The 25,850-nt window shown below is 40.1% G+C and overlaps 1 protein-coding gene across 9 annotated transcripts in view; it reads right to left on the bottom strand.

Annotated features, from left to right (window-relative positions):
- Window positions 1-25,850, bottom strand: part of ST7 (suppression of tumorigenicity 7) — a 311,491-nt gene that overhangs the window by 117,871 nt on the left and 167,770 nt on the right. For 5 of the 9 annotated variants that reach the window (XM_080665996.1, XM_080666003.1, XM_080665998.1 and 2 more), the window contains 5 exons: window positions 16,107-16,161; window positions 15,346-15,461; window positions 5,794-5,869; window positions 3,661-3,729; window positions 915-1,069 (listed from right to left, as the gene is read on the bottom strand). In XM_080665996.1, the coding sequence (XP_080522122.1) occupies window positions 915-1,069; window positions 3,661-3,729; window positions 5,794-5,869; window positions 15,346-15,461; window positions 16,107-16,161 (471 nt within the window). The remainder of the gene's footprint in view (window positions 1-914; window positions 1,070-3,660; window positions 3,730-5,793; window positions 5,870-15,345; window positions 15,462-16,106; window positions 16,162-25,850) is intronic. The other 4 variants (XM_080665997.1, XM_080666004.1, XM_080666001.1 and 1 more) reach the window with 1 other exon arrangement.

Genomic DNA, 25,850 nt, shown 5'->3' with positions numbered 1-25,850 from the left:
TAGTCCTGTTTTTATACCATTCCCCCAAAACATCACTGATTCTCAGTTCAGTGTACTGCAGTTAAAGGTCTCGTTTTAAAGTTATCTTAAATAAAAGAAGTCATCATTTTAAAAGTAAAAATAAGATAAATTAGGAACTCTTTCTCTTCCTCTTTTTCTGGCTCTTTCTCTCTGGAAGTCAACACCAGTGCTTTTTAAATAAGAGCTAAATACTGGGACAATAACCAATAACTGTTATTTTCTTTCCTTTTTTTAAAATATATTTTATTGATTTTTTACAGAGAGGAAGGGAGAGGGATAGAGAGTTAGAAACATCGATGAAAGAGAAACATAGATCAGATGCCTCCTGCACACCCCCTACTGGGTATGTGCCCGCAACCAAGGTACATGACCTTGACTGGAATCGAACCTGGGACCCTTGAGTCTGCAGGCGGACGCTCTATCCACTGAGCCAAACCGATTAGGGCTGTTATTTTCTTAATGGTCCTATTTCAGCCCATGCTATAGAAGACCCATAAAATAAAACATTTGATAACATTAACACTAATTTAAGTGCTATTTCCCAACTAGGACTTAAAAGTTATGGGGCAAAAAAGCACTTGGTAAACAGAAATGTTAAAAAAAATTCTAGGGAGAAAAAAAGGTTGCCACTAAAGGTTACTGCCATTTATTTTTGGAATTAGGAATCTATGGACAGAAAAGAGAATCTGAACATTAACCTGAACAGTAATGAAGCTATAAGTTAATTATGCACTGCACTCTTATGGGAAGGAAAAAACAAGAATAAAAAAAGGCAAAAACCAGTATTTATCCCCATCTAGGAGAATCATATTTTGAACTGGCCTTAAAATTTGCTCTGATTAATCATGTGACAATTATGATCCCCAACACCTCAACCTGGAAAAAAACCTTACTGTGTTGGGCTTCATACTGGGATCCATGATGCTGTAGCTGCTGAGAACGCCGGTAGCAGCCATCTCCAGCCTTCAGGGCCTGTTTAAATAGCTTTTCTGCTTCAGCAATGGTTGTTGCTTCCTCTTCAGCCAAGAGAATATAAGCAGTTGCACACCTGTCCATTCAGATAATAGCCACCATTAATTACAAATTCAAGGACATTGTAATAACTGTAGGAATGCATGCAGAAGGGCAAGGAGTTAACGCCAAAACATGCATAGCGGCCAACTGGTTCATGCACCCGTTTAGTTGTTGACACAAAGTAATGGTACAAAAGAAATGTGTGTATTTTAGCTTAAGACAGTGGTCGGCAAACTGAGGCTCGCGAGCCACATGCGGCTCTTTGGCCCCTTGAGTGTGGCTCTTCCACAAAATACCACGGCCTGGGCGAGTCTATTTTGAAGAAGTGGCATTAGAAGAAGTTTAAGTTTAAAAAAATGTGGCTCTCAAAAGAAATTTCAATCGTTGTACTGTTGATATTTGGCTCTGTTGACTAATGAGTTTGCCGACCACTGGCTTAAGAGATAGTATGCACAGTGTTAGGAGCATGGGGCTCACATGTGGACTCTGTCCCTTATTAGCGTGTCACTTTGGGCAAGTTATTACTCTGCCTCCCTGATGGAGAGAGAACAACATGGAATCTACTTGTTCACAATGTTGTTGTGAAGGTTCACTAAGGGGATGCATGTAAAGTGCTCACTACAGTAGCCAGCATGTGGTACATGCTCAATAATGTCAACTAACAATAGTGATAACAATAGCTGTTATTAAATATCTCTTTCCAACAATCAAAGTTAGAGGTACTATATATAAGTTTACTTCTGTTTACTAAATATAGAGTCTCTATTCTCAAACACAGATCCAGAAATCAAGTAAGTTACTCATTGAAAAAAACAGCGCTCAAGATCTCATTAGAGTTGGCACTGATTTTCTATGTCAGAGAACACTAGAACCTCCAGGCATTGCTATTTCTGAAAAGCTCAAAATCTGATTCAGCCTCAGTAGCAAACAAAAGTTAAATCTCATGCCTTTAACAATAATAGCTACCACCTGTTGCCTAGTATACCTTAAGCACTGTACCAGGCACTTAACATATATTGTCTCATCCCTCTAAGGTAGGAAGCCAGAAAGGATAAGCAGTTAACTAATGAACAAGGGGGACTCTTGGAAATTTAAACCTTCTAAATCACATAAGAACAATCCAACTGCCAAAGAAAAGGAATGTAATGGAGAAATGCTAAGGCCAGAGCAGACCACACAGTTCCTCATCTGCACAGGTCCTGTTTGTTTCCTTCTTCTCCACTGTCTCTCTTGTGGTCATTTCCCTACTTAACAGAACCCTCATCAGACCACAGAGAGAAAATTAACAGAAAGTAAAACCAAATGCTACCTTTACTATACATAAACTGCATTGGCTAGCTGGGAAAAGGAGGCTGAACTTACGGCTAATGTGAGGTTTTAGGTTACTTAGCCTTGAGGAGGGGTCTTAGAAGTTCCTTAGCCAGTCCATCCAGTTTCAGGAAGGACTGGTCAATGAAGCTTAAACAGAATGTGGTGAGATAGGGATGGAAACGCCCAGAAAAAAATCTGTAAACCAATTACTCTGGAGGGCAGTAGATATAACTTGGCAAGAGCAATAATGATGCCGAAACTGCCCAATAATTCACTAGAGAAAAGAATGATATAGGCATCAGGAAACAATATTTAAGGCTTCAGATACCAACATATAAATATGGGTCAAGGGTAATGAAGTGAAAATCGAGATTATAATACTGAGTGGTAGATAGAGTATCTGAAAAATTAGCTATAAGATTATAGTTGGTGGACTGAAAACTCAAGACAGGTTGAGGCTAGCTTGCTTGCTTTGGTAATTTATATTACAAACTAGTGCCCTGGTGCATGGAATCGTGCACATTGTAAGGAAATTAATTAGAAGGTGGCCGGTGGGGCAGGACTGGGCTAGACGGACCCGAGAGCCCTGGAGCCAACCTCCCGCAGTCCCTCCCCAGCTGGCCGCACCTGGGGCAGCGCCGCAGCTCGAAGGGTGGCTGCAGAGTGAGCAGGGTCCCTCTGGCAGGTAGGGTCCCTCGGCCTGGCCTGTGGGGATCAGGCCGAAACCGGCTCTCTGACATCCCCGAGGGGTCCCAGATTGCGAGAGGGTGGTTTTCGGATGTCACACCCCAGAATTGGGCTCCCTCCTCTCTGGTTCCGGGGTGTGTCACCCAAGAACTGCAGCTGCCAAGTCACTGCAGCTCAGCAGCTCCTGCATTGAGCGTCTGCCCCCTGGTGGTCAGTGTGCATCACAGCTACCAGTTGGAGCATCTGCCCCCTGATGGTCATTGCGCATCATAGCTACCGGTCGGATGATCACTTAGCCTTTTATATATTACAAATAGTATCTTAGGAGGAGAGGCAGAGTAGCACTATTGGCCAAGAAAACATACATCTATGTGAAAATTTATGGGGTAGAAACATGCTAAGAGCTTGTGAGTGAAGGAGAAAAGAAAGAGCAATAGAAGTACTAATGGTTGGGCAATACAGAACAGACTGCTCAGCTTGATGGAAGATACAGATGATGCATCCTTGTCACAACACAATGCACATACAGACGTAAGAAAATGAGGTGATGGGGGTGTTGACCATCCAGATATCTGATAGAAGTCTCATTTAGTTAGAAGTAGAGCACCCGACAGGTTCTTGACTTACTTTGGTAACAATTTTATCTCCCAGATGGTAGAGGAAGCAATTAGGGGAACTTCAACTCTGGACCTAATTCTGACCAAGAAGAAAAAAATAGTTGGTGAAATGAAAATCGATAGGAACATTCAGAGAGAGTTACCATGTCATTTGGAGTTCTGACTAATCAAAGAGGGTAAGGTGAACTTCAAAAAATTCAAAGAAAAGAGGTATGATTCAATGACATGAGACGCAGGAGGAAAATGGTTTAAGAAGGTTGGGTAGTGTCCAAATGTCCAACTGTAACTACAATCACTATGATCCTCTAAGGAAGAAAAGAGGGGTGACAATTAAGTAATCAATATGGCTACACAGAGATCTCCACAAGATCAGATTTTTAAAGAATATGTAAAAAAAGATGGAAACAGGGCGTGTAATGAAGGACTATAAAAGAGTGAAATGAGCTTATAAGAATAATGTCAGGAGGGCTAAAACTTCAAATTAGCTTAAGCTTACAAAAAAAAATAAAGACAAAACAAAAAATGCTAAAGACAACCATCTATTCCCTGTTTTTAAATTATGTTTAAGGCCTTATCGCCATCCCCATTTCTCCGAAATCATCACAAAAATAAATAAACAAAACAGACAAACAACAACAACATTAAAACAAGGAAAGTTTATAATTAGGAGCAGCAGATAAAGAGAAAGCAGTATTTTCTAATTCCTATTTTGTTCCTTGCTTCTCCATTAAGGAGAATGATTGTCAGATTGAAAAAGGGAGAAGAAATTAAACTCTAAAATGGTTAAAAAGATGTCATAGCTAATAACTAGTCTATCCTAAATCGACTACTATACTGGGATGGGCAAATCCCAGGAAGCCAACAAACATAGGCAGGCCAAGGAATAGTTAAGAACTCACAAAGAATGGGGAAGTACTAGAAGATGAGATGACCAATGTAGGATAAATGTTCAAAAAGGGGAAGAAGGCAGACTTCCCAAATGATAGAACAGTGATTTGGAAAGATATTCTAATGGATTATGAAAGGGATAGTCTACAAGCATTTTAAAAAGAAAGTGAACCCTGGAGCTAGCTTAAATTCACTAAGACTAAACAAATCAGTTTGCGCTAGCTTAATTTACTCTAATAGATTTACTACCCATTAAAGATCCACAAGTACAACTGGCATTCTTAAAATAAAAATGGAGGAGTATGGGTTGAATCATGGTGGCTTAGTAATTAACTGAACAATACCAAAGGATGATGATTTCTACATGTCATTTCCCAGGGATATAGCCCTGACGCTGCTATTTTTATCAGAAACATGGATGACACACAGAAGGCAGGCACATCAATTTTGTAGATGACAAGAAACTGGAAAATAAATATGTTGCATAACAGAATCAGAAACCACATAGATCAACAGGTTATAATGGCAGTTTTTCCAACTCCCAAGTGAGTATATTTTTCTGAGACCGCTGAAGAAGATTCTGTAACCTTCTTCATAAAAAAATCATAAAATAGTTTAACAATGACCACTTGGCCGGGAGAGTCGAGGTGATTCAAGCACCAGATGGGTGGCGGAGCTAAATGACCTTTAAGATCTCTGCCAACCCTGAGCTTTTATGACTCCAACTTCAAGAATCTTTCTCATTTTCTGAGATCTCCAGAAGAGATTTCCCAGTCTTCCTTGGTAACTCATAGATTGTTTAACAACACCAAGCACAGCCTTTCCTCTTATCTTTGCCTTGATCTTGAAGTATTTTTAAAGTGTAATTTTTTCACCTTATGTTTTTATTATGTTTTCCCCACTAGCAGAAGTTCTATCTAGAAATTGTGATTGCACAGATGAGCATTCTACATCTGTAAAAATTTCACTGTCAGAATGTTTTAGATATGTAAAGAATAGTATTTATTTTATATACTCACAATATTCCATGGATAGCCCTTGAAGGATTTAATTTAGCATCACAGCAAACCGCTGAATTGCTCTCTAAAATGACTAAAACCACCTTCACAAAAAGTCTTTTTTTATAAACTAATGTCCCCAAAATAATCCTCAAGTTCAAATGCATAGTTTAATATCAGTATCCTATCAATGGCAACTCTATACATTCAGCAAAGAATAAGATATCCCTTTTAAAAGCAAGATTTTCCCCACTTACTCATTTATCTCTAATGCTTCATGAGCTGCCGAAATCCTAGCTTGGGGGTTTCTCTCTCTCCAGGCTTTCTGCATTACTATTTTAGAAAAAGAAAAAAAAGCAAGTCAATCAATACATATAATTAGGAAGACTCAGTACAGGACAATAGCTGAATTAGTAGCATTAGGCTTGGATTACAGGGGAATTTTTCACTACCAAGAGGATCAGCCCAATCCTCCAAAGTCACACAAATATATTCTAACTTGCTATTCAACTGTCCTCCAATTGCTGATATCAAAACTTTCTTATGCTCACAAAACTACAGATTTAAATCTTATAAACCACTAGACTTGTCTCAACAGACTTTGGTAGTAGTTTGTACATACTACTAATGCACGTTGCCATAGACTAATATGTGCATTATCTATTTGTAATATGTTTCAGTTTTTAATGGAATACTAGTACAAAGGTGAACCTTATGTGTGGAATGCTGGTGTCTTCCACAAAATATTATAATATCATGCATTTATATGGGGACCATGTTGGAACATTCATTTCATAGATAGTAGAAGTTTCATTTAGTACTTACAGTTTGTGCTAAAAACAGCGTTTCCAAATTCACTTTGTATAAATTTTTCTATGAATGTATACAGGTATAAACAAAACAGAGCTACAGATGTAAACAATACAGAGCTACCTGAAACACTAACACTAGCCTTATCTCAACAGACTTTGCAAGGAAAAAAAATAGAAGTAAATAAATCTTATAGACTAATTTGTCTTCTATAATCTTTGAAACAATCTTGATTAAGATTTCTTAATCAAGAAGAGGCACTCTAAAGATATTTAATATTTATTTTGCTCATTAATGCTGCTTGTTGTTAAAGAATATATATTGCACACATCTTGAGATGGCATTGCTCTAATTTCTTCCTTCTACACAGACACAACATAATTTTTTTTATTATTATTTTTTATTGTTTAAAGTATTACATATTGTAGTACATATATCTCCTTTTTTTCCCCCCATTGACCTTCCCCCAGCCTCCCCCACACAACATAATTTCTATTAGTCATTTCCCCAAACACTTGCCACAAGCTCTGGATATTAGCACATTTTAAAACCATCTGAGAATTATCAGTTGGGTTAGAAAAAAGTACTTTAGGCTTTCAACATGTGTGTGTACCTGTTTCCAGTGTTTGCTGCAAACCTAGTTTTCATGTACCAAAGTAGTTTGTGAGTATGCTGTGGGAAGCTCAATGCTTGAAATATCTTTTTTTTACTATGATGTTCCAACATGGCAAAGAGTACCATTTTAAAAAGAGTAACAATCTCCTTATTTAATTTGTTCTATAATTTTTTATCTTCTAAGTTATTTTCTTAGGAGTATGTATGTATTCCCTTTCTTAAAGATTTTTTTCACCTATCTACTTTAAGTTTAGTAATATCAAAAATATCAGTAGGATTATTTATAACTCAAGCAGTATCAAATGCATGCTCAACAAATTCTTTTCTAGGATGGAAAACAAATATGGATTCCAATTGAATGGGGATGCCCCCATTCAATTCTAATGAATCAATAAATAGGCATATAACTCTCTATAATATACTCTTTAACCATTTGGATTCACTGACTCCCAATTTCTAACTAGAATATCATTAGGAAAACATGACCTTTCATTCTATCTCAACCAAGGATTTAATTAGCTTCACATAAGATTTATAAATATTCAAAACATGTAAATCCAACCTTGGAATATTTAAAAAATGGTATTCTAAATTATAATAAGGGGACTTATTTCTACATCACTACCTCATTGTGATAAAGCCTTTATTTAGGTATCAGAATTCTGAGTTCCACTAGTCAATCTACAATTTAATTTTTATTTGTTTGTGTTATTAAATCATTTTTTCAATTACAGTTGACATACATTATTATTTTAGTTTCAGGTGTACACTTCCCTGACTAGACATTACATAATTTACTAAGTGATCATCACAATAAATCTCACACCCATCTGACACCATATATAGTTTTAGAATATCATTGACTATCATATTCCCTATACTGTGCTTTACATCCATGGCTATGCTGTAACAACCAATTTGTACTTTTTTTTTTCTTTATTGATTAAGGTATTACATATGTGTCCTTACCCCATCATTACACCCTCCACTCATGCCCGCACCCCCCTGGTGTCTGTGTCCATTGGTTAGGCTTATATGCATGCATATAAGTCCTTTGGTTGATCAGTCCCCCTTACCCCCACCCTCCCCTACCTTCCCTCTGAGGTTTGACGGTCTGATCGATGCTTCTCTGTCTCTGGATCTGTTTTTGTTCATCCGTTTATGTTGTTCGTTATATTCCACAAATAAGTGCCATCATGTGATATTTATCTTTCTCTGACTGGCTTATTTTGCTTAGCATAATGCTCTCCAGTTCCATCCATGCTGTTGTAAATGGTAATTACTCCTTTTTTACCATAGCATAGTATTCCATTGTGTAGATGTACCACAGTTTTTTTTATTTTTATTTTTTTAAATATATTTTATTGATTTTTTACAGAGAGGAAGGAAGAGGGAGAGTCAGAAACATCAATGAGAGAGAAACTAATCAGCTGCCTCCTGCACACCCCCTACTGGGGATGTGCCCGCAACCAAGGTACATGCCCTTGACCGGAATCGAACCTGGGACCCTTGAGTCCACAGGCCAACGCTCTATCCACTGAGCCAAACCGGTTAGGGCTGTACCACAGTTTTTTAATCCACTCATCTGCTGATGGGCACTTAGGCTGTTTGCAAATCTTAGCTATGGTGAATTGTGCTGCTATGAACATAGGGGTGCATATATCCTTCCTGATTGGTGTTTCTAGTTTCTTGGGATATATTCCTAGAAGTAGGATCACTGGGTCAAAGGGGAGTTCCATATTTAGTTTTTTGAGGAAACTCCATACTGTTCTCCACAGTGGCTATAATTTGTACTTCTTAATCCCTTCACCTTTTTCACCTCTCCTCATCCCCCTAACCTCCTCCCATTTGGTAACCATAAAAATGTTCTCTGTAACTACGAGTCTGTTTCTGTTCTGCTTGTTTGTTTTGTTTTTTAGATTCAGTTGTTGATAGATATGTATTTATAGCCATTTTAATGTTCATATTTTTCACTTTTTTCCTTCCTTTTTTTAAAATCCTCACCAGAGGATATGTTTTTATTGATTATTTTAAAGAGAGAAAGGGAGAGGGAGAGAAACATCGATGTGAGAGAGAAACATTGATTGGTTGCCTCCCACATGCACCCCAACCAGGGATCAACCTGGGACCGAACTCAAAACCTGGTTATGTGTCCTGACCAGGAATTGACCCAAGAACCTTTGGTGCATGAGACAGCGCTCCAACCAACTGGGCCACACTAGACTGGGCTTTTTCTTCTTCTTAAAGAAGACCCTTTTAACATTTCATGTAATGAACTCAAAGTTTTTTCTGATCTGGGAAGCTCTTTATCTGTCCTTCAATTCTAAATGATACCTTTGCTGGGTAGAGCAATCTTCATTGTAGGTTCTTGCTTTTCATCACTTTGAGTATCTCTTACCAGTCCTTTCTGGCCTGCAAGGTTTCTGCTGAGAAATCAGCTGACAGTCATATGGGAGCTCCCTTATAAGTAACTAATGGCTTTTCTCCTGCTGCTTTTAAGATTCTCTGCCTTTACCTGTTGCATTTTAATTATGATATGTCTTGGTGTAGGTTCATCTTATTTGGAACTCTGCACTTCCTGGGCTTGTATGTCTATTTTCCTCATCAAGTTAGGAAAGTTTTCTGTCGTTATCTTTTCAAGTAAGTTTTCAATTTCTTGCTCTCTTTTCTCCTCCCAGCACCCCCATGATCTGAAGGTTGGAATGCTTGAAGTTGTCCCAGAGGCTCCTTAAACTTTTGTATTTTTTTAATTCTTCTTTCTTTTTGCTGTTCTGATTGGATATCTTTTGATTCTTTTTTTTAATTTAATAAATCTTTATTGTTCAGATTATTACAATTGTTCCTCTTTTTCCCCCCATAGTTCCCCTCCACCCGGGTCCCACCCCACCCTCTGCCCTTACCTCCCCCCACACTGTCCTCATCCATAGGTGTACGCTTTTTGTCCAGTTTCTTCCCGCACCCCCCACACTCCTTTCCCCCTGAGAATTGTCAGTCCACTCCCTTTCTATGCCCCTGACTCTATAATATTCACCAGTATATTCTGTTCATCAGATTTTTTATTCACTTGATTTTTAGATTAACTTATTGATAGACATGTATTTGTTGTTCATAATTTTTATCTTTACCTTTTTCTTCTTCTTCCTCTTCTTAAAGAATACCTTTCAGCATTTCATATAATACTGGTTTGGTGGTGATGAATTCCTTTAGCTTTTTCTTATCTGTGAAGTTCTTTATCTGACCTTCAATTCTGAATGATAGCTTTGCTGGGTAATCTTGGTTGTAGTTTCTTGCTATTCATCACTTTGAATATTTCTTGCCACTCCCTTCTGGCCTGCATAATTTCTGTTGAGAAATCAGCGGACAATCGTATGGGTGCTCCCTTGTAGGTAATTAACTGTTTTTCTCTTGCTGCTTTTAAGATTCTCTCTTTGTCTTTTGTTCTTGGCATTTTAATTATGATGTGTCTTGGTGTGGTCCTCTTTGAATTCCTTTTGTTTGGGGTTCTGTGTGCTTCCTGGACTTGTAAGTCTATTTCTTTCACCAGGTGGGGGAAGTTTTTGGTCATTATTTCTTCAAATAGGTTTTCAGTATCTTGCTCTCTCTCTGCTTCTGGCACCCCCATAATTTGGATGTTGGTACGCTTGAAGTTGTCCCAGAGGCTCCTTACACTATCTTCATATTTTTGGATTTTTTCTTTTTGCTTTTCCGGTTGAGTGTTTTTTGCTTCTTTGTATTTCAGCTCTTTGACTTGATTCTAGCAGTCCTCTAGTCTGCTGTTAGGTCTCTGTATAATATTTTTTATTTCAGTCAGTGTATTTTTAATTTCTAGTTGGTCCTTTTTCATATCCTCAAGGGTCTCACTAAATTTATCGGCCTTTTCTAGGAAATTCTTGAAAAACCTTATAACCGTGGTTTTGAACTCTATATCCAGTCGTTTGCTTTCCTCCATTTCTTTCGTTTGTGATCTGTTTCTTTGTCTCCGCATTTTTGCTGCTTCTCTGAGTTGGTAGAGTAGCTTTATGTGCTAGGTGTCCTATATGGCCCAGTGGCTCAACCTCCTCATTTTCCTTAGGTGGACACTCTTGGTGCACCCCTTTGTGGACTGTGTGCACAGTCTTGTTGTAGTTAAGCCTTGATTGTTGTTGGTATCACTGGGAGGAATTGATCTCCAGGCCAACTGGCTGTGAGGATCAGCTGTGTCTATGCCAGGAGAACTTCTGTGCTGGAGACAGCCTTATGAGACAAGACTTGCAAAATTGCAAAAGCCTCTGTGCTCAGCTTGGATGGGGCGGAGTCTCAGGGCTGAGGAGACAGCCTTGGCTTCCCTGCCCTATGAGGCCCCTGGGTCTCAGTGTCCCTCGGTAATCGCTGCAAGCACCTCTGAGAGAAAGCCACCCTCGAGTTTTGCCCGCTGCCAGACAGTCCAGTTTCTCCCCCAATGAATCTGGATTCCCAGATTCTCGCCCAGAACTGGAGTTCAGTGCAGTCGGGAGCTTCCATCTTCCTCCCACTAGAGAAAGCCAGCGGCACACTCAGCAGTCAGTCCTCTCTGCGCGCACTCGTGCACGCCTCCAAACCTCTGCCTTTCGCGGCTCCCCTGAGTTTCTGTGCGCTCCTCTCTTTTCCCGATAGTCCAGACTCTCCCCGTATGAGTCTGGGACCCTAGGGTCTCGCCCGGAACTGGGGTTCAGTGCAGTCGGAACTGAGGTTCAGTGCAGTCGGGAGCTTCCGTCTCTCTCTCACTAGAGAAAGCTAGACAGGCACTCAGCCGCCCGTCCTCTCTGCATGCGTGTCTCCGTACCTCAGCCTTTTGCAGCTCCTCTGAGTCTCCGTGTGCCCCTCTCTTTCTTCGAGTTGTAGAATTTCCACTCAGCCAGCATTCCTGTGGTTCTGGATGATGTCCGTTCTGTCTTTTAGCTGTAGTTTTGAAATTGCTGTGCGAGGCCGCAGTTTAGGTGTTCACCTATGCCGCTATTTTGGTTTCACCTCCCTCTTTTGATTCTTATCTCCCAAATCTCTGATTTGATCTTGGGCTTTATCTACCCCTAGAGGCCTGGTGCATGAAATTCATGCACAGGGGGGTGTCCCTCAGCCCAGCCTGCACCCTCTTCAATCTGGGATCCCTCGAGGGATGTCCGCCTGCCCGTTTAGGCCCAATCCTCCAGGATTGGGCCTAAACGGGCAGGCAGACATCCTTCTCACAATCCAGGACTGCTGGCTCCCAACTACTCGCCTGCCTGCCTTCCTGATTGCCCCTAACCGCTTCTGCCTGCCAGCCTGATCACCCCTAACCACTCCCATGCCAGACTGTTTGATTTCTAACTGCCCTCCCCTGCAGGCCTGGTCACCCCTAACTGCCCTCCCCTGCAGGCCTGGTCCCCCCCAACTGCTCTCCCCTGTAGGCCTGGGTCCTCCCCAACTGCCCTTCCCTGCAGGCCCAGTCGCCCCCAACTTCCCTCCTCTGCTGGCCTGGTCACCCCTAACTGCCCTCCCCTGCAGGCTTGATCGCCCACAACTGCCCTCCCTTGCAGGCCTGGTCCCTCCCAACTGCCCTCCCCTGCTGGCCTGATCGCCCACAACTGCCCTCCCTTGCAGGCCTGGTCCCTCCCAACTGCCCTCCCCTGCTGGCCTGATCGCCCACAACTTCCCTCCCCTGCTGGCCATCTTGTGGTGGCCATCTTGTGTCCACATGGGGGCAGCTATCTTGTGTGTTGGAGTGACAGTCAATTTGCATATTACTCTTTTATTAGATAGGATAGAGGCCTGGTACATGGATGGGGGCCAGCTGGTTTGCCCTGAAGGGTGTCCTGGATCAGGGTGGGGGTTCCCTTGGGGCATGGGGTGGCCTGGGCGAGGGGCATGTTGTGGTTTGCAGGCCGGCCATCCCCCCCGGTGACCCAAGCGGAGGCCCTGGTATCTGTGATTTATTTATATTCTATAATTGAAACTTTGTAGCCTTGAGCGGAGCCAAGCCTCCTGCTTGCTCCGTGGCCACAGCCATTTTTGTTGGGATTTATTCATCTTCTATAATTGAAACTTTGTAGCCTTAAGCAGAGGCCAAGGCAGGCCAGGGCTGCAGAAGCTTTGCTTCCTCCATCACCAGGGGCAACTCAAGCCTCCTGCTCTCTCCAGCTCTGTGGCTGCCGCCATTTTTGTGGGGATTAATTTATCTTCTATAATTGAAACTTTGTAGCCTTGAGTGGAGGCCTGGGCTGGCCAGGGTGTGCGGAAAGCTTGGCTTCCTCCATTGCCGGGGAAACCCAAGCCTCCTGCTCGCTCCGTGGCTGCAGCTATCTTGGTTGGGTTAATTTGCATACTCGCTCCTGATTGGCTGGTGGGCGTGGCTTGTGGGTGTAGCGGAGTGATGGCTAATTTGCATATTATTCTTTTATTAGATAGGATTGTTGATTCCCTGTAATTTATTCTTCATTTCAGTTAGTGTATTCTTCATTTTTGACTGGTTCTTTTTTATGTTTTCTATCTCCATTTTTATGTTTCCTATCCCTTGGTTGAAGTTCATCTACTCTTCCCCTAAGTTCTTTGAGCATCCTTATAACCAATGTTTTGAACTCTACATCTAGTTGATTGCTTATCTCCATCTTGTTTGGTTCTTTTTCTGGAGTTTTATTCTAGTCTTTCATTTGGGACATGTTTCTTCATTTCCTCATTTCGGCAGCCTCCTTGTGTTTGTTTCCATGTATTAGGTAGAGCTGCTACATCTCCTATGCTTGGTAGGTGTTCTGTAGGATTCAGTGGCACTCCCTCCCTGATCACCTAATCTGGGCACTTGAGGTGCACCCCCCATGTGGTCTGTGTACACCTCCTAGAGTAGTTGAGCCTTGATTGCTGTTGGCACATCAATGAGAGGGATTTGCCCCCAGGCCGATCAGCTACAAGGACTATCTACGACCACCAACTTGTGACCACTGTTGAGGATCAGCTGTGCAGGGTTCAACCTCAAAGAGCAGGACTTTCTTCAGCAAGGCTCTGATGCCTGCTAAGTACACCCCTTGAGTGTGTAACTTGTGGAGGTGTTTGGATGGTGATACTTCGATGTGTTCTGAGGCTGTCCATTGGGGCCTTCTGGGAGGTGTAAGCCAAGGTCAACTGCTGCCCATGTTCTGGCCAGGGCCACCGGCACGAGCTACAAAGGAATCTTCAGAAGGCTGCTACTTATGCTGGACTGAGGTGCCCTGATGAGGCCAAGCTGTGAACCAAGGTTGGCTGCTACTAGTGCCAGGCCTGGGGCCACTTAGTGAGAAGTATGGGGCTCGATGATGCCAGATGCTGCTTGCTTGAGAGATTTTAGGAAAATCTGCAGCATGAGCCAAGACAGGCCATTCGTATGGAAAAGCCACTGGAAACAGCTTGGGTGGGCCCAAAAGTTGGGTGGTGTAGGGCCTCAGGGAATCACCAGGATGGGACAAACAGTGTGAGCCAGGTTGATGGAGTCTCATATATGGCGCCTATCTGTTGGCTCTGTGGGGGAAGGGCTCTGAAAATTAACAATGGCCTCTGCCAGCACTTCTGTCTGTGAGAAAGCTGCTCCACCAACCCCCAGCTATTATCTCAATGCCAGACAATTCAGTTCCTCCCCATATGTGCCTGGTGCCTTCCAAGCTGCTGCCTAGCACTGGAGGTCAGTGGGAATGAGTCTAAGTCAGGGGTGGGCAAACTTTTTGACTCGAGGGCCACAATGGGTTCTTAAACTGGACCGGAGGGCCGGAACAAAAGCATGGATGGAGTGTTTGTGTGAACTAATATAAATTCAAAGTAAAGGAGCGGAGAGGAGAGCAAGAGAACTGGATAGAACAGCCGGATCCGGCCCGTGGGCCGTAGTTTGCCCAAGGCTGGTCTAAGTCCATGCGCTGGCCCTTTAAGGGGAACTCTCTGGGGCTCCAGCAGCCCTCTGTCTCCCTCAGCTTAAATCCCCACTGGTTTTTATAGCCAGAAGTTATTGGAACTTCTCTTCCCGGGCTGGCAGGCCTGGTGTGGGGCTGGGACCCCTGGCTCCTCAGGAGGACCTCTGGAGCTGACATATCCCTCCCAATCTGCCACACATGGGTACAGGACCAGCCCGTTCCACGCATCTCCACCCCTCCTCCCAGACTTGATGTGGCTTCTTATTTAATTCCCTAGCTGTAAGACTTCCAGTCAGTCAGATTTCAGGCAGTTCTGAATGCTAGTTGTTCTGAAGTTTAGTTGTAATTTTGATATGGTTTTGGGAGGAGGCAGTACTGTGTTTAACTATGCAGCCATCTTGACCGGAAGTACCTATTCCTTGGGGTTTTTATAGAGCAGATATTCTAAAAGTAATAAGCTTACTACTTAAAACAGATTAAAAAACCCTCTCACTCAGGAACTAACTAAAGGATTTTCCGTACTTGCATCTGCAGGGCGCAGATGGTCCGAGTCACAAGTAAAGAATGTCTGGTGGTCCTGGGCAGAGAGATTCATGTCATAGTAAGTCAGAGGTTCTCGTCCCGTCACCCAAGTGTACCTGTAAAGGGGGAAATAAAAGAGTCAAACACCTTTGAGAAAGGAAATCAAGGCCTACAAAATATTAATCTACATAGGAAGTGAAATATAAACCATTAACTGAGTACTAAAACAGCTTTGCCAATGAATAAAAATATACATATTTTTAATCATCTTATTCTTTCTTTAGAAAATATATCAGCAGGAAAGAAGTAAAGATTTTCCCATATATTTGTGGGTTAACACTTTACTAGCACTAGCTAATGAAAACATTCCCTAATTAATATTATAAACAGACATTTCCCCAAAGCTATGACAATTCTGGTTTGCCTAATTACTCTGCAAAATTAAATTTCAACATAACTTCTGTGGCATCTTTATAACCATGTTCCAGGTAAGCTTCAAAATATTTTGTCTGTATAATATATAATGAAAAGAATGACTATAATAGAAAATTTCCAAAAACTACATATTTTTGTACATTATCCCAATCTCAATGCTAAAATATTTATACAAGGAAAAATCAAAACATTTGAGGACTGTATCAAAGAATAGAAGCACTAAACAGACTCTTACAATGACCCCTAAATGAACCAGGAAAAACATTTGCTGCTGTCTTCGCTCTCTGAACTACTCATTTGTTTCCCAAAATTGTCAAAATGCTTACCGATTATATTCGGCACCCCGAAATAAATTTAGTGGATTTCGCCATACTTTGCATTCTGCAAAGAAGAGAAATATGAAAATGTTAGACATAGTTCAGAGACACTACAGCTACAAGCTAATTAATTCAGCAAAACCCCCTTCCTGGCATTGATAAGATAATTTTATTCTCTATCTTCTACAAGGGAAGCAACATAAAAAAAATGGGTGATTGATTAATCAGGAAATGTAGCTCAGGCACCAGGACTTTGGAAAATTTTACCTAATCTCTCTGAGCCCAAGTTTCTTCATTTATTAAATCAAGTTATGTGCCAAAATCAGCTAGTTTATAACTTCTATAATCATTTCAAGAGGTCTAAATAGATTCTATAAGTTTACTTCTAAAGTTATTGGTAGAAGTACTTTGTTACTCTAAAATATATGTTACAATAACTTTATATATAATAAGCAAAACTGAAGCTTTATAGTATAATATGCAAAGAGCCTTAGATTTCTAATTAGGGTCTATGTGATGTTGATTGTGTGATAATTCACCAAATTGCTTTTACACTGTCATAAAAGGATTGATAGGAAAATTAATACAGTTAACATTATTGTAGGGAAAAAGGCTATGAAATTAATTTTAAAGCATTTAACATTGTTTACCTATCCAGATGCATTAATCATCATACTAACATCATAATGTTAGCATGTACTAATAGATTATACATCTTTGTTATACAAGGACCATAAAAATTTATAATCAGGAAAGTCAATCATTAGCTCTTAGGACTGTGTAATAGTAAGTACGTGACTAACAAACTACAACTCTTTTAAGACAGCCTATGATTAAGACTTTCTACTGATTCAGAATACTACATTTCTTTGGATGAATAATGTTTTATTAGAAAATAAAATTAGTTAATAGTACTTAAAACTTCCGTGTGTGTGTGTTCAGCCAAAAAACACACCTAAAGACATACGCATAAAAGTAAGCAATTATTGTAGAAATCAAAGGAACATTAAAGGCCATGGATAAGACGTTAAGGTTCTACCCTCAGTCCTATTATATTCAGTATCCATTTTTTCACCCACCCACCTACCAACTCACCCTCCCATCCATCCAATGAGCACTGAGCAACCAGTGGGGGAAACAAAGAGAGAACCATTATTACAATTCAGTGTGAAAATGAAAAACATGAAGCACTATGGGAACACTAAGCAATTGCAATAAATTGTTGTTAAAAATATGGAATGAAGGGTGTACACATAACAGGAAGACATGTTTTTATTTAAAAGAGATAAATGTATCTTTAAATTAGCACAGGATTCCAGTTAAAATTTGCTCAATGTTTATAAACAATGGCCCTAAGTTTTCTGTCACTTAGCTTAACTTGTCATTTAGGAAACAATCTTGGCTCAGTTCAGCATCTTTGAATTGTATTCTTAAGAAATTGAAATTCAGTGGCTGTCACTTCACATGGCACTAACTAAAAAATTATGCTTCCCTTAAATAATTACCTTTCTTCCCAACAAAAAGTTCCTAAGAGGTGTCATTAGCACATGCCAGATCATGGCTTGAATCATACTGGTGAGTCAAACAACCATGATCATTGTCCTTGTGGCTATAATTCTTAGGTCCTTACCACTCCTAAACCCTCCTCAGAGGATGTCTTTCAAGATTCAAAGTGCTCTTCTTAAAACTTCATAAATATTACAAGTTTTGTAGTTAGCATACAATAAACATACACAAAGGTTTATGCACAAAGACACTCGTGGTAGCATTATTTACAATGAAACAGGTACATTTGGGGCGATGCCTCTCCCTCAATGAATTTCATCTGAAATATTAGTAAAAAGGTTATGGCAACTAATTTGTCTCCAGCAAATATATCATTATATTGACTGGAAGGAAAAGCACGTTCAAATATCAATTGACAAATTATAAAGCAAACTATCTTCAAGTAAAAGTTCAATCCAACTTTATATATTGTTTGCAAATAAAATTATTTCTAAATAAAAATAACTGCATAAATAGTAGGTATACCTAAAGTATTATCTGAAGATAAGCAGTATCTGAAGATGCTATATTTATTTAGGAAGTGCAAAAATGTAACCAGCAGGGGGTGCTGGAAACATTTTGAAATACTTTTTATGCCTTCTATTAGGGAACTGGACTTAAAAAAAAGGCATTGAGAAATACAGATTGCCAGTTATAAAAAAGTCATGGGGATATAAATTACAGCACAGGAAATACAGTCAATAATACTGTAATACTGTATGGTGTCAGATACTGTACTGTACTTGTTGGGGTGATCACTTCATAATCATTATATTGTATACCTAAAACTAAGTGTTATTGTATATCAACTGTAATTTTTTAAAAAAATTTTTAAAGGAATACAATTTACTAAAACAAAGAACTGGGGAGAGGGAGATGGGCACAGTCTTCACCTTTCATAAAAAAGGACTCAAGCCCTAGCCTGTGGACAGAAGGATCCCAGGTTCGATTCTGGTCAAGGGCACATGCCCAGGTTGTGAGCTTGATCTCCAGTTGGGGGTGTGTAGGAGGCAGCCGATCAATGATTCTCTCTCATCATTGATGTTTCTATCTCTCTCCCCCTCTCCTTTCCTCTCTGAAATCAATATATTTTTTAAATGACTCAATAATATTATTTAAACTGAAACACAGTAGTAAAAAAATATCAAACAAAATCATTGTTAATATTAGTGTCATACATGTGGTCTGTAGTCAGTTTCTTCAACTATCCTTGAACTTTAGAAAATAGGATTATAAAAAATGTAAAATGTTCTGAATGATAAAAAACATGACGAAATATGTAAGAAATGTCTTCATTAGCTATACCCTTCAAATGGAGGGTGCAGGGAAGGTATAATTTTCCTTTAAGAACAAGCAATCTGGCCCGACCAGTGTGGTTCAGTCAACCTATGCATCAATAGGTTTCCGGTTTGATTCCCTGTCAGGGCACATGCCCAGGTTGCAGGCACGATCCCAGGTGGGGGCATTCAGGAGGCAGCCAATCGATGTTTCCCCTCTCATCGATGTTTCTATTTCTCCCTCTCCCCTTCTTTCCTCTGTCTGTAAAAGTCAATAAAAATATTTTAAAAATAAAAAAGAATAAGCAATCTAGAGGTCAAATATGAACACATGCCAAAGTTTCACTTCATATTAGGTCATAATTACACTAATTTCTTCTTTGCTGCTCTATTTCATAATCTTATATTTACCACAAAAACCTTAATCTGAAATCACTCTAGGGACCTAACCCATAAATATCAGACTGCCTGATGGTTTTGTGATATGGATAAAAGTTAAAAATGCCAAACATATTAGAATATGAAGATTTAAGTCAGAAAATTAAACTCAAGTGTCCAGAGGGTAAAAGTTTTTTCCAGATGAGTTCAAGTTTCTTATCTTATTTGTGCCTTTGAGAAATAAATTTCTTAAGACACAAAAGTTTATCTCCAAAAGAAATTTTCCATTAATACCAACAATTTCATACTCTTTAGAGGCACTCAAAGTTGACTAAGGCTCCTTCAAAGGCTTGCTAACATCATTAATAGTTCAGTTTAAAGTGTGCTCCTGATACAATAAACATGTCCTCTATGCTTCCTTCCATCTGCAGCAGCCCACAGGCAAGTCTTTGCCCCCAACTGCTGACAGAAATGTTCAGACTTCGGCATGCAGGCAAGAATGCAATTAGAGAAAGAGAAGCAGTATATAATAGAATAGCACTTACTTAGTTCCCAAAGCCTACAGAAAGTTCCCAAAGCCTACAGGACAGATTTTTCTCCCTTGTCATAATAAGATGCTAAGTGTCTGTGTACAACACAAAGAATATATATATAAAAAAATAGTACCTATCACCAAGGACTTTAAAATCAAGCTCCCATCTTTTCTTCAGTCTTCCCTCTCACCATTCCCTACTAAAACTTCCCATCTCAATGATGCTCACTTCATGCCTTTTTAGATTCAGTTACTCCTCTGGAATGCCCACCCATCACTCATAGGACTGTGTGGTTGAAAGATGTAGAGAGGAGCTATTATGCATTCGTCCCTGCACTAGGCCCCGTGTTACAAAAAAAAAGATAGTTTATGATAAAAAGGAAGTTATAGAGCCTTGGTAGAAAACTAAGAAGGGCATTGAACCATTATGTGACAGTCAATTGAAGAAGCTCTATAGCTGGAACAAACGTTCTGAGAGAACCAAAGACTTTCCCTTTGTCACAATCCTTAAGGAAAAAGAGAACTTAATTCTCAGGAAAATGAAAAGGTTCTAATGTCATGGGACTTTTAATAACATGGAAGAAAATATTATTCTATATCCAACTTATTTAATTCTGAAAACATTTTCCCCCTAAATTAAAATATTTTATATATATATATATATATATATATATATATATATATATATGGCCCAATGCACGAAATTCGTGCAAGAGTAGGCCTCCCTTTTGCCAGTTGCCGGCACTAGCTTCCCTCTGGCACCAGGGACCCGGGCTTCCCTCCAGCCACAGGCAGGCACCTGGGACCTGGGCTTCCCTCCAGCTGCCCCAGCTTCATCCAGAAGGTCATCCAGAAGGACATCTGGTCTAATTAGCATATTATGCTTTTATTATATACTAGAGGCCTGGTGCACGAAATTCATGCACGGGGGGGGGGGGGGTTATGTCCCTCAGCCCAGCCTGCACCCTCTCCAATCTGGTACCCCTCGAGGGATGTCTGACTGCCCGTTTAGGCCTGATCCACATAGGATCAGGCCTAAATGGGCAGTCGGATATCCCTCTCACAATCCAGGACTGCTGGCTCCCAACTACTCGCCTGCCTGCCTTCCTGATTGCCCCTAACCACTTCTGCCTGCCAGCCTAATCACCCCCTAACCACTCCCCTGTCAGCCTGACTGATTTCTAACTGCCCTCCCCTGCCAGCCTGTTAGCCCCTAACTACCCTCCCCTGCAAGCCTGGTCCCCCCCCCAACTGCTCTCCCCTGCAGACCTGGGTCCCCCCCCCCCAAATACCCTTCCCTGCAGGCCCGGTCGCCCCCAACTTCCCTCCTCTGCCGGCCTGGTCACCCCTAACTGCCCTCCCCTGCTGGCCTGATGGCCCACAACTGCCCTCCCTTGCAGGCCTGGTCCCTCCCAACTGCCCTCCCCTGCTGGCCATCTTGTGGCGGCCATCTTGTATCCACATGGGGGCAGCCATCTTGTGTGTTGGAGTGATGGTCAATTTGCACATTACTCTTTTATTAGATAGGACTGGAGGCCTGGTGCATGAATTAGTGCATGGGTGGGGTCCCTTGGCCTGGCCAGCGATCAGGCCTGTGCAGATTGGGGGTGGCTGGCTAGGAGGAGGGACCACAGGAGGTTGGTCAGCTGCGGGAGGTTGGCTGTGGGAGTGCATTGACCACCAGGGGGCAGCTCCTTCATTGAGAGTCTGCCCCTGGTGGTGAGTGCATCATCATAGCGATCGTCATAACAACCAGTCGACCACTTAGGCATATATATATCCCACTCCTGGGGCTCTCAAATATGTAAATTACTAATTCATAGCCTAGGAAGATTTGTTATACTAAAAAGTTACCATCTCTTCCCAGAGTTCAACATCTGATCGTGGTGGTAATATTATTATCACAAACAATAGCAACAGAAACTTTTGCTATAGCTATAAGCTTTATTTTCATTGAGCCTTTTCATAAAGGGGCTTAAAGCTCAAGTTATCTATAACCCTTACATAAGTTAGCGAGGGGAGCATATAGTGGGCCCTTTTTACAGAAGTAAAGAGTAAAGCATAGAAAAGCTACATAATTTCCCAAGGTTCACATTAATTGAGATTAAAGCCTGGTGTCCAGAGTGCCCAACAATTACCCACTGTATGCAACAGACCCATTACCCTACAACGTCATATTTTTTAAATCCTGTGCCTTCATCAGAGTAACACTTTTAAACATTTTAGCTCCAAAGTATAACAGAAAAGAGCCCTAACTAAAGTTCATCAGATATGTTAGAACAATCAAGATTTGGCCGGCTGGTGTTGCTCAGTGGTTGAGTGATGACCTATGAACCGAGAGGTTACCCATTTTATTCCAGTTCAAGGGCTCATGTCCAGATTCTGGGCTCAATCCCCAGTAAGGGGCGTGCAGGAGGTAGCCAATCAATGTTCTCTCTCTCACTGATGTTTTTCTCTCTCTCTCCCTCTCCCTTCCTCTTTCTCTAAAATCGATAAAAACATATTTTTTTTAAAAAAAACAAGATTAACCCCAACCAAGTCAATTTCAGAAATGAACCTCATATGGGTCAATTTTAAGCAATCATCAAGAATAACAAAATACCTATTTTCTTATATAATTAAGCTTTAACTGCTTTGATAACTTTTCAAAATAATTATTTAAACAATTATTAGAAGTCACAGAGTAACATGTAGGTAGCTTTCAATTCAAAAAATATGTTACACCCTAAATCAATCAACCCTACCAAATAATGTGGAAATTGTGAATAAATGTTCACCAGGGACTAATGTTCACCATTTAACTAGAAATCTAATCTATACCAGACATAAATTTTAGTGGCAAAATATTTCAAAAGACGTAATAAGCATTGGCTAAGAGAATCATTTTCAACACATACACAGATTTTGGCAAGTACAAACTGGTTTTCCCCTGATTGAGACTATTGGAGAGCAACTCCCAGGGTCCTTGACATGTAGCAATTTGCAGTTTTGCTGAGGGATATATCTGAAATGTAAGCACTGAAACGCCTGGTTATAATAATGAGTCACTGAACTAGTTGAACCCTCGGCCTTATCTCAGTCCTTCCCATCAGATTCATAAAGAAGTCAGTTTATCTGGAGAACACTGCCAAAATGGTTGTCCTCTGACTTGATATTGCTGCATGTTTCATTTAATCCGCAGACTACTATATGAAGTTGATACTATCATTATTTCCATGTGTGAAAATTAAGATATTAAGGAAGGTTCAAGTGACTTGCCCAAGGTCACAATCTGTAAGCAATGGAAAGATTAGGGCCACATTGGACTGACCCAAGAGCCTGAGCTCTCAAACATCAGCAATCCTGCCACTGAGCTGTTTTTTGGCTAATGTCACGTCAGCAATAACGTTATTTACTAGAGTACAGGGTTTTAATGAAATGATTCTGTTTAATTGCTTAATAATTGCATTAGTCTTGAGTTTATAGACCTCACAGAGGATCTGGACTAAATTTTTAAGTACTTAAGATCTTGGACTTTGAAATAAAACCATCCAGGTTATCACCAAATGTGACCTTGGGCAGATGACTTAACCTTCCTATACCTCAGATCCCTCAACTGTAGAATAGAGATTATAATATTTGCTTCGTGGGGTTATTGAGAGGATTAAATGAGTTAATACATTTAAAGCTGATAGTAGACACTAAGAGTGTTAGTTATTATTATTTGAACTATATGGCTTTCTATGGGGAAAATTATTTGCTCTAGTGTTATGAGAATTCAAGGGTCTATGAAGGTCTTAGAATATATCTTAGCCCACTACATGAGTTTCTTCATTTCCATTGCTTTTCTTTAATTAATTTATTTATTTTATTTATTTTTTATTTATTTTTTGCTTTTCTTTAATTTATTATCTGTATTTAATCAGTGCTTGAACTGCCTCTAGTGATATAATACTGTAATTTAAAATTCTATATGAAATTCTTTTTAAAAGTTTTAGATAAAAGATACATACCTTATACAGATTATATGAGAGTAAAATGAGATGATTGGTGACAGGAAGCCAAATGACTATAACCAATTTGTCTAAAGATCCAATTCTATTCAAAAGGCTATTAAAGTGTCTCACACAATTTAAACTTGACTTTGGCAAGGATACTTCTCACGTGATGGAACATCCTGCACTTTTCCAAATATCTTGAAGAAACTGAGCACTGCAATTCTTGCTTTATAGCATCTTATTTGAGAACAGGGAAAATTATCAAACAGATGTTTCCATAAACCCAAATTTAGAATGTCATTGGGCCATGAGAATCTATTCCCTTAAGACAGGGAGAGGTTGGCCACGTTTTAAATCCCTATGCATCATCATCTCAAAAGCTAACCTGAATTAAGAAATGGCAGCAGTTGACATGGCAAATATATCAGCAGGATTTATCAGAAACTATATTTTTGAGAAAAATAGCAAATAACACAAAACAAGTGAAATGTTCATAAATATTGACCTAAGTCAAATAATCTAAAATTTGTCTATAATAAGATAAAGATCACTGCAAATTTTGAGAGGGTCTGCACTCAGGTCAATTTGCACAGATCCAAATGTTAAACAAATATATGAACAGTCTGCCCTGTAACAATCACAAACTTCCCACTCCCCACTCACCCCACCCCAAATTATTCTAATTTAGGCCGGGTCTTTCAGCTTTTAATCAAAACAAATGATTCTTTATAAAAAGAGATAGACTATGAGTTTCATATAGACTGATATTTATAACTAGTATTTTGTATATTTTTAACTTTTTCTTTTTTTAAATTTCTTTATTGATTATGATATTACATATGTGTCCTTATTCCCCCATTACCCCCCACCTCCCATTCATGCCCCCACCCCCCTGTTGTCTGTGTCCATTGATTAGGCTTATATGCATGCATATAAGTCCTTTGGTTGATCTCTCCCCCTTACCCTCACCATCCCCTACCTTCCCTCTGAGGTTTGACGGTCTGATTGATGTTTCTCTATCTCTGGATCTATTTTTGTTCATCAGTTTATGTTGTTCATTATATTCCACAAATGAGTGAGATCATGTGATATTTATCTTTCTCTGCCTGGCTTATTTCACTTAGCATAATGCTCTCCATCTCCATCCATTTTGTTGCAAATGGTAAGAACTTCTTTTTTAACACAGCATAGTATTCCTTTGTGTAGATGTACCACAGTTTTTTAATCCATTCATCTGCTGATGGGAACTTAGGCTGTTTCCAAATCTTAGCTATGGTGAATTGTGCTGCTATGAACATAGGGGTGCATATATCCTTACTGATTCGTGATTCTAGTTTCTTGGGATATATTCCTATAAGTGGGATCACTGGGTCAAATGGGAGTTCCATTTTCAGTTTTTTGAGGAAACTCCATACTGTTCTCCACAGTGGCTGCACCAGTCTGCATTCCCACCAGCAGTGCACGAGGGTTCCTTTTTCTCCTCATCCTCACCAGCACTTGTCATTTGTTGATTTGTTGATAATAGCCATTCTGACAGGTGTGAGATGGTATTGCTTTGGTGTTTTGATTTGCAACTCTCTGATGATTAGTGACTTTGAGCAGGTTTTCATATGTCTCTTGGCCTTCCTTCTGTTTTCTTTTGAAAAAAGTGTCTATTTAGATCAGTTGCCCATTTTTTGATTGGGTTATCTTCTTTTAGTTAAGCTGCATGAGTTCCCTGTAAATGGTGGAGATTAAACCCTTATCATTGATATCATTGGCAAATATGTTCTCCCATGCAGTGGGCTTTCTTGTTGTTTTATTGATGGTCTCCTTTGCTGTGCAAAAGCTTTTTATTTTTATGTAGTCCCATTTGTTTATTTTCTCTTTAGTTTCCATTGCCCTAGGCGCAGTATCAGTGAAGAAATTGCTTCGGCATATGTCAGAGATTTTTCTGCCTGTGGATTCCTCTAGTATTTTTATGGTTTCCCATCATATGTTTAAGTCGTTGATCCATTTTTAGTTTATTTTTGTGTATGGTGTAAGTTGGTGGTCTAGTTTCATT

This window comes from Plecotus auritus (assembly GCF_963455305.1).
Source record: "Plecotus auritus genome assembly, chromosome: 4".
Taxonomy (NCBI): Eukaryota; Metazoa; Chordata; class Mammalia; order Chiroptera; family Vespertilionidae; genus Plecotus; species Plecotus auritus.
The sequence above is the reverse complement of the archived record's forward strand: the minus strand, read 5'-3'. Positions and strand labels throughout refer to the sequence as shown.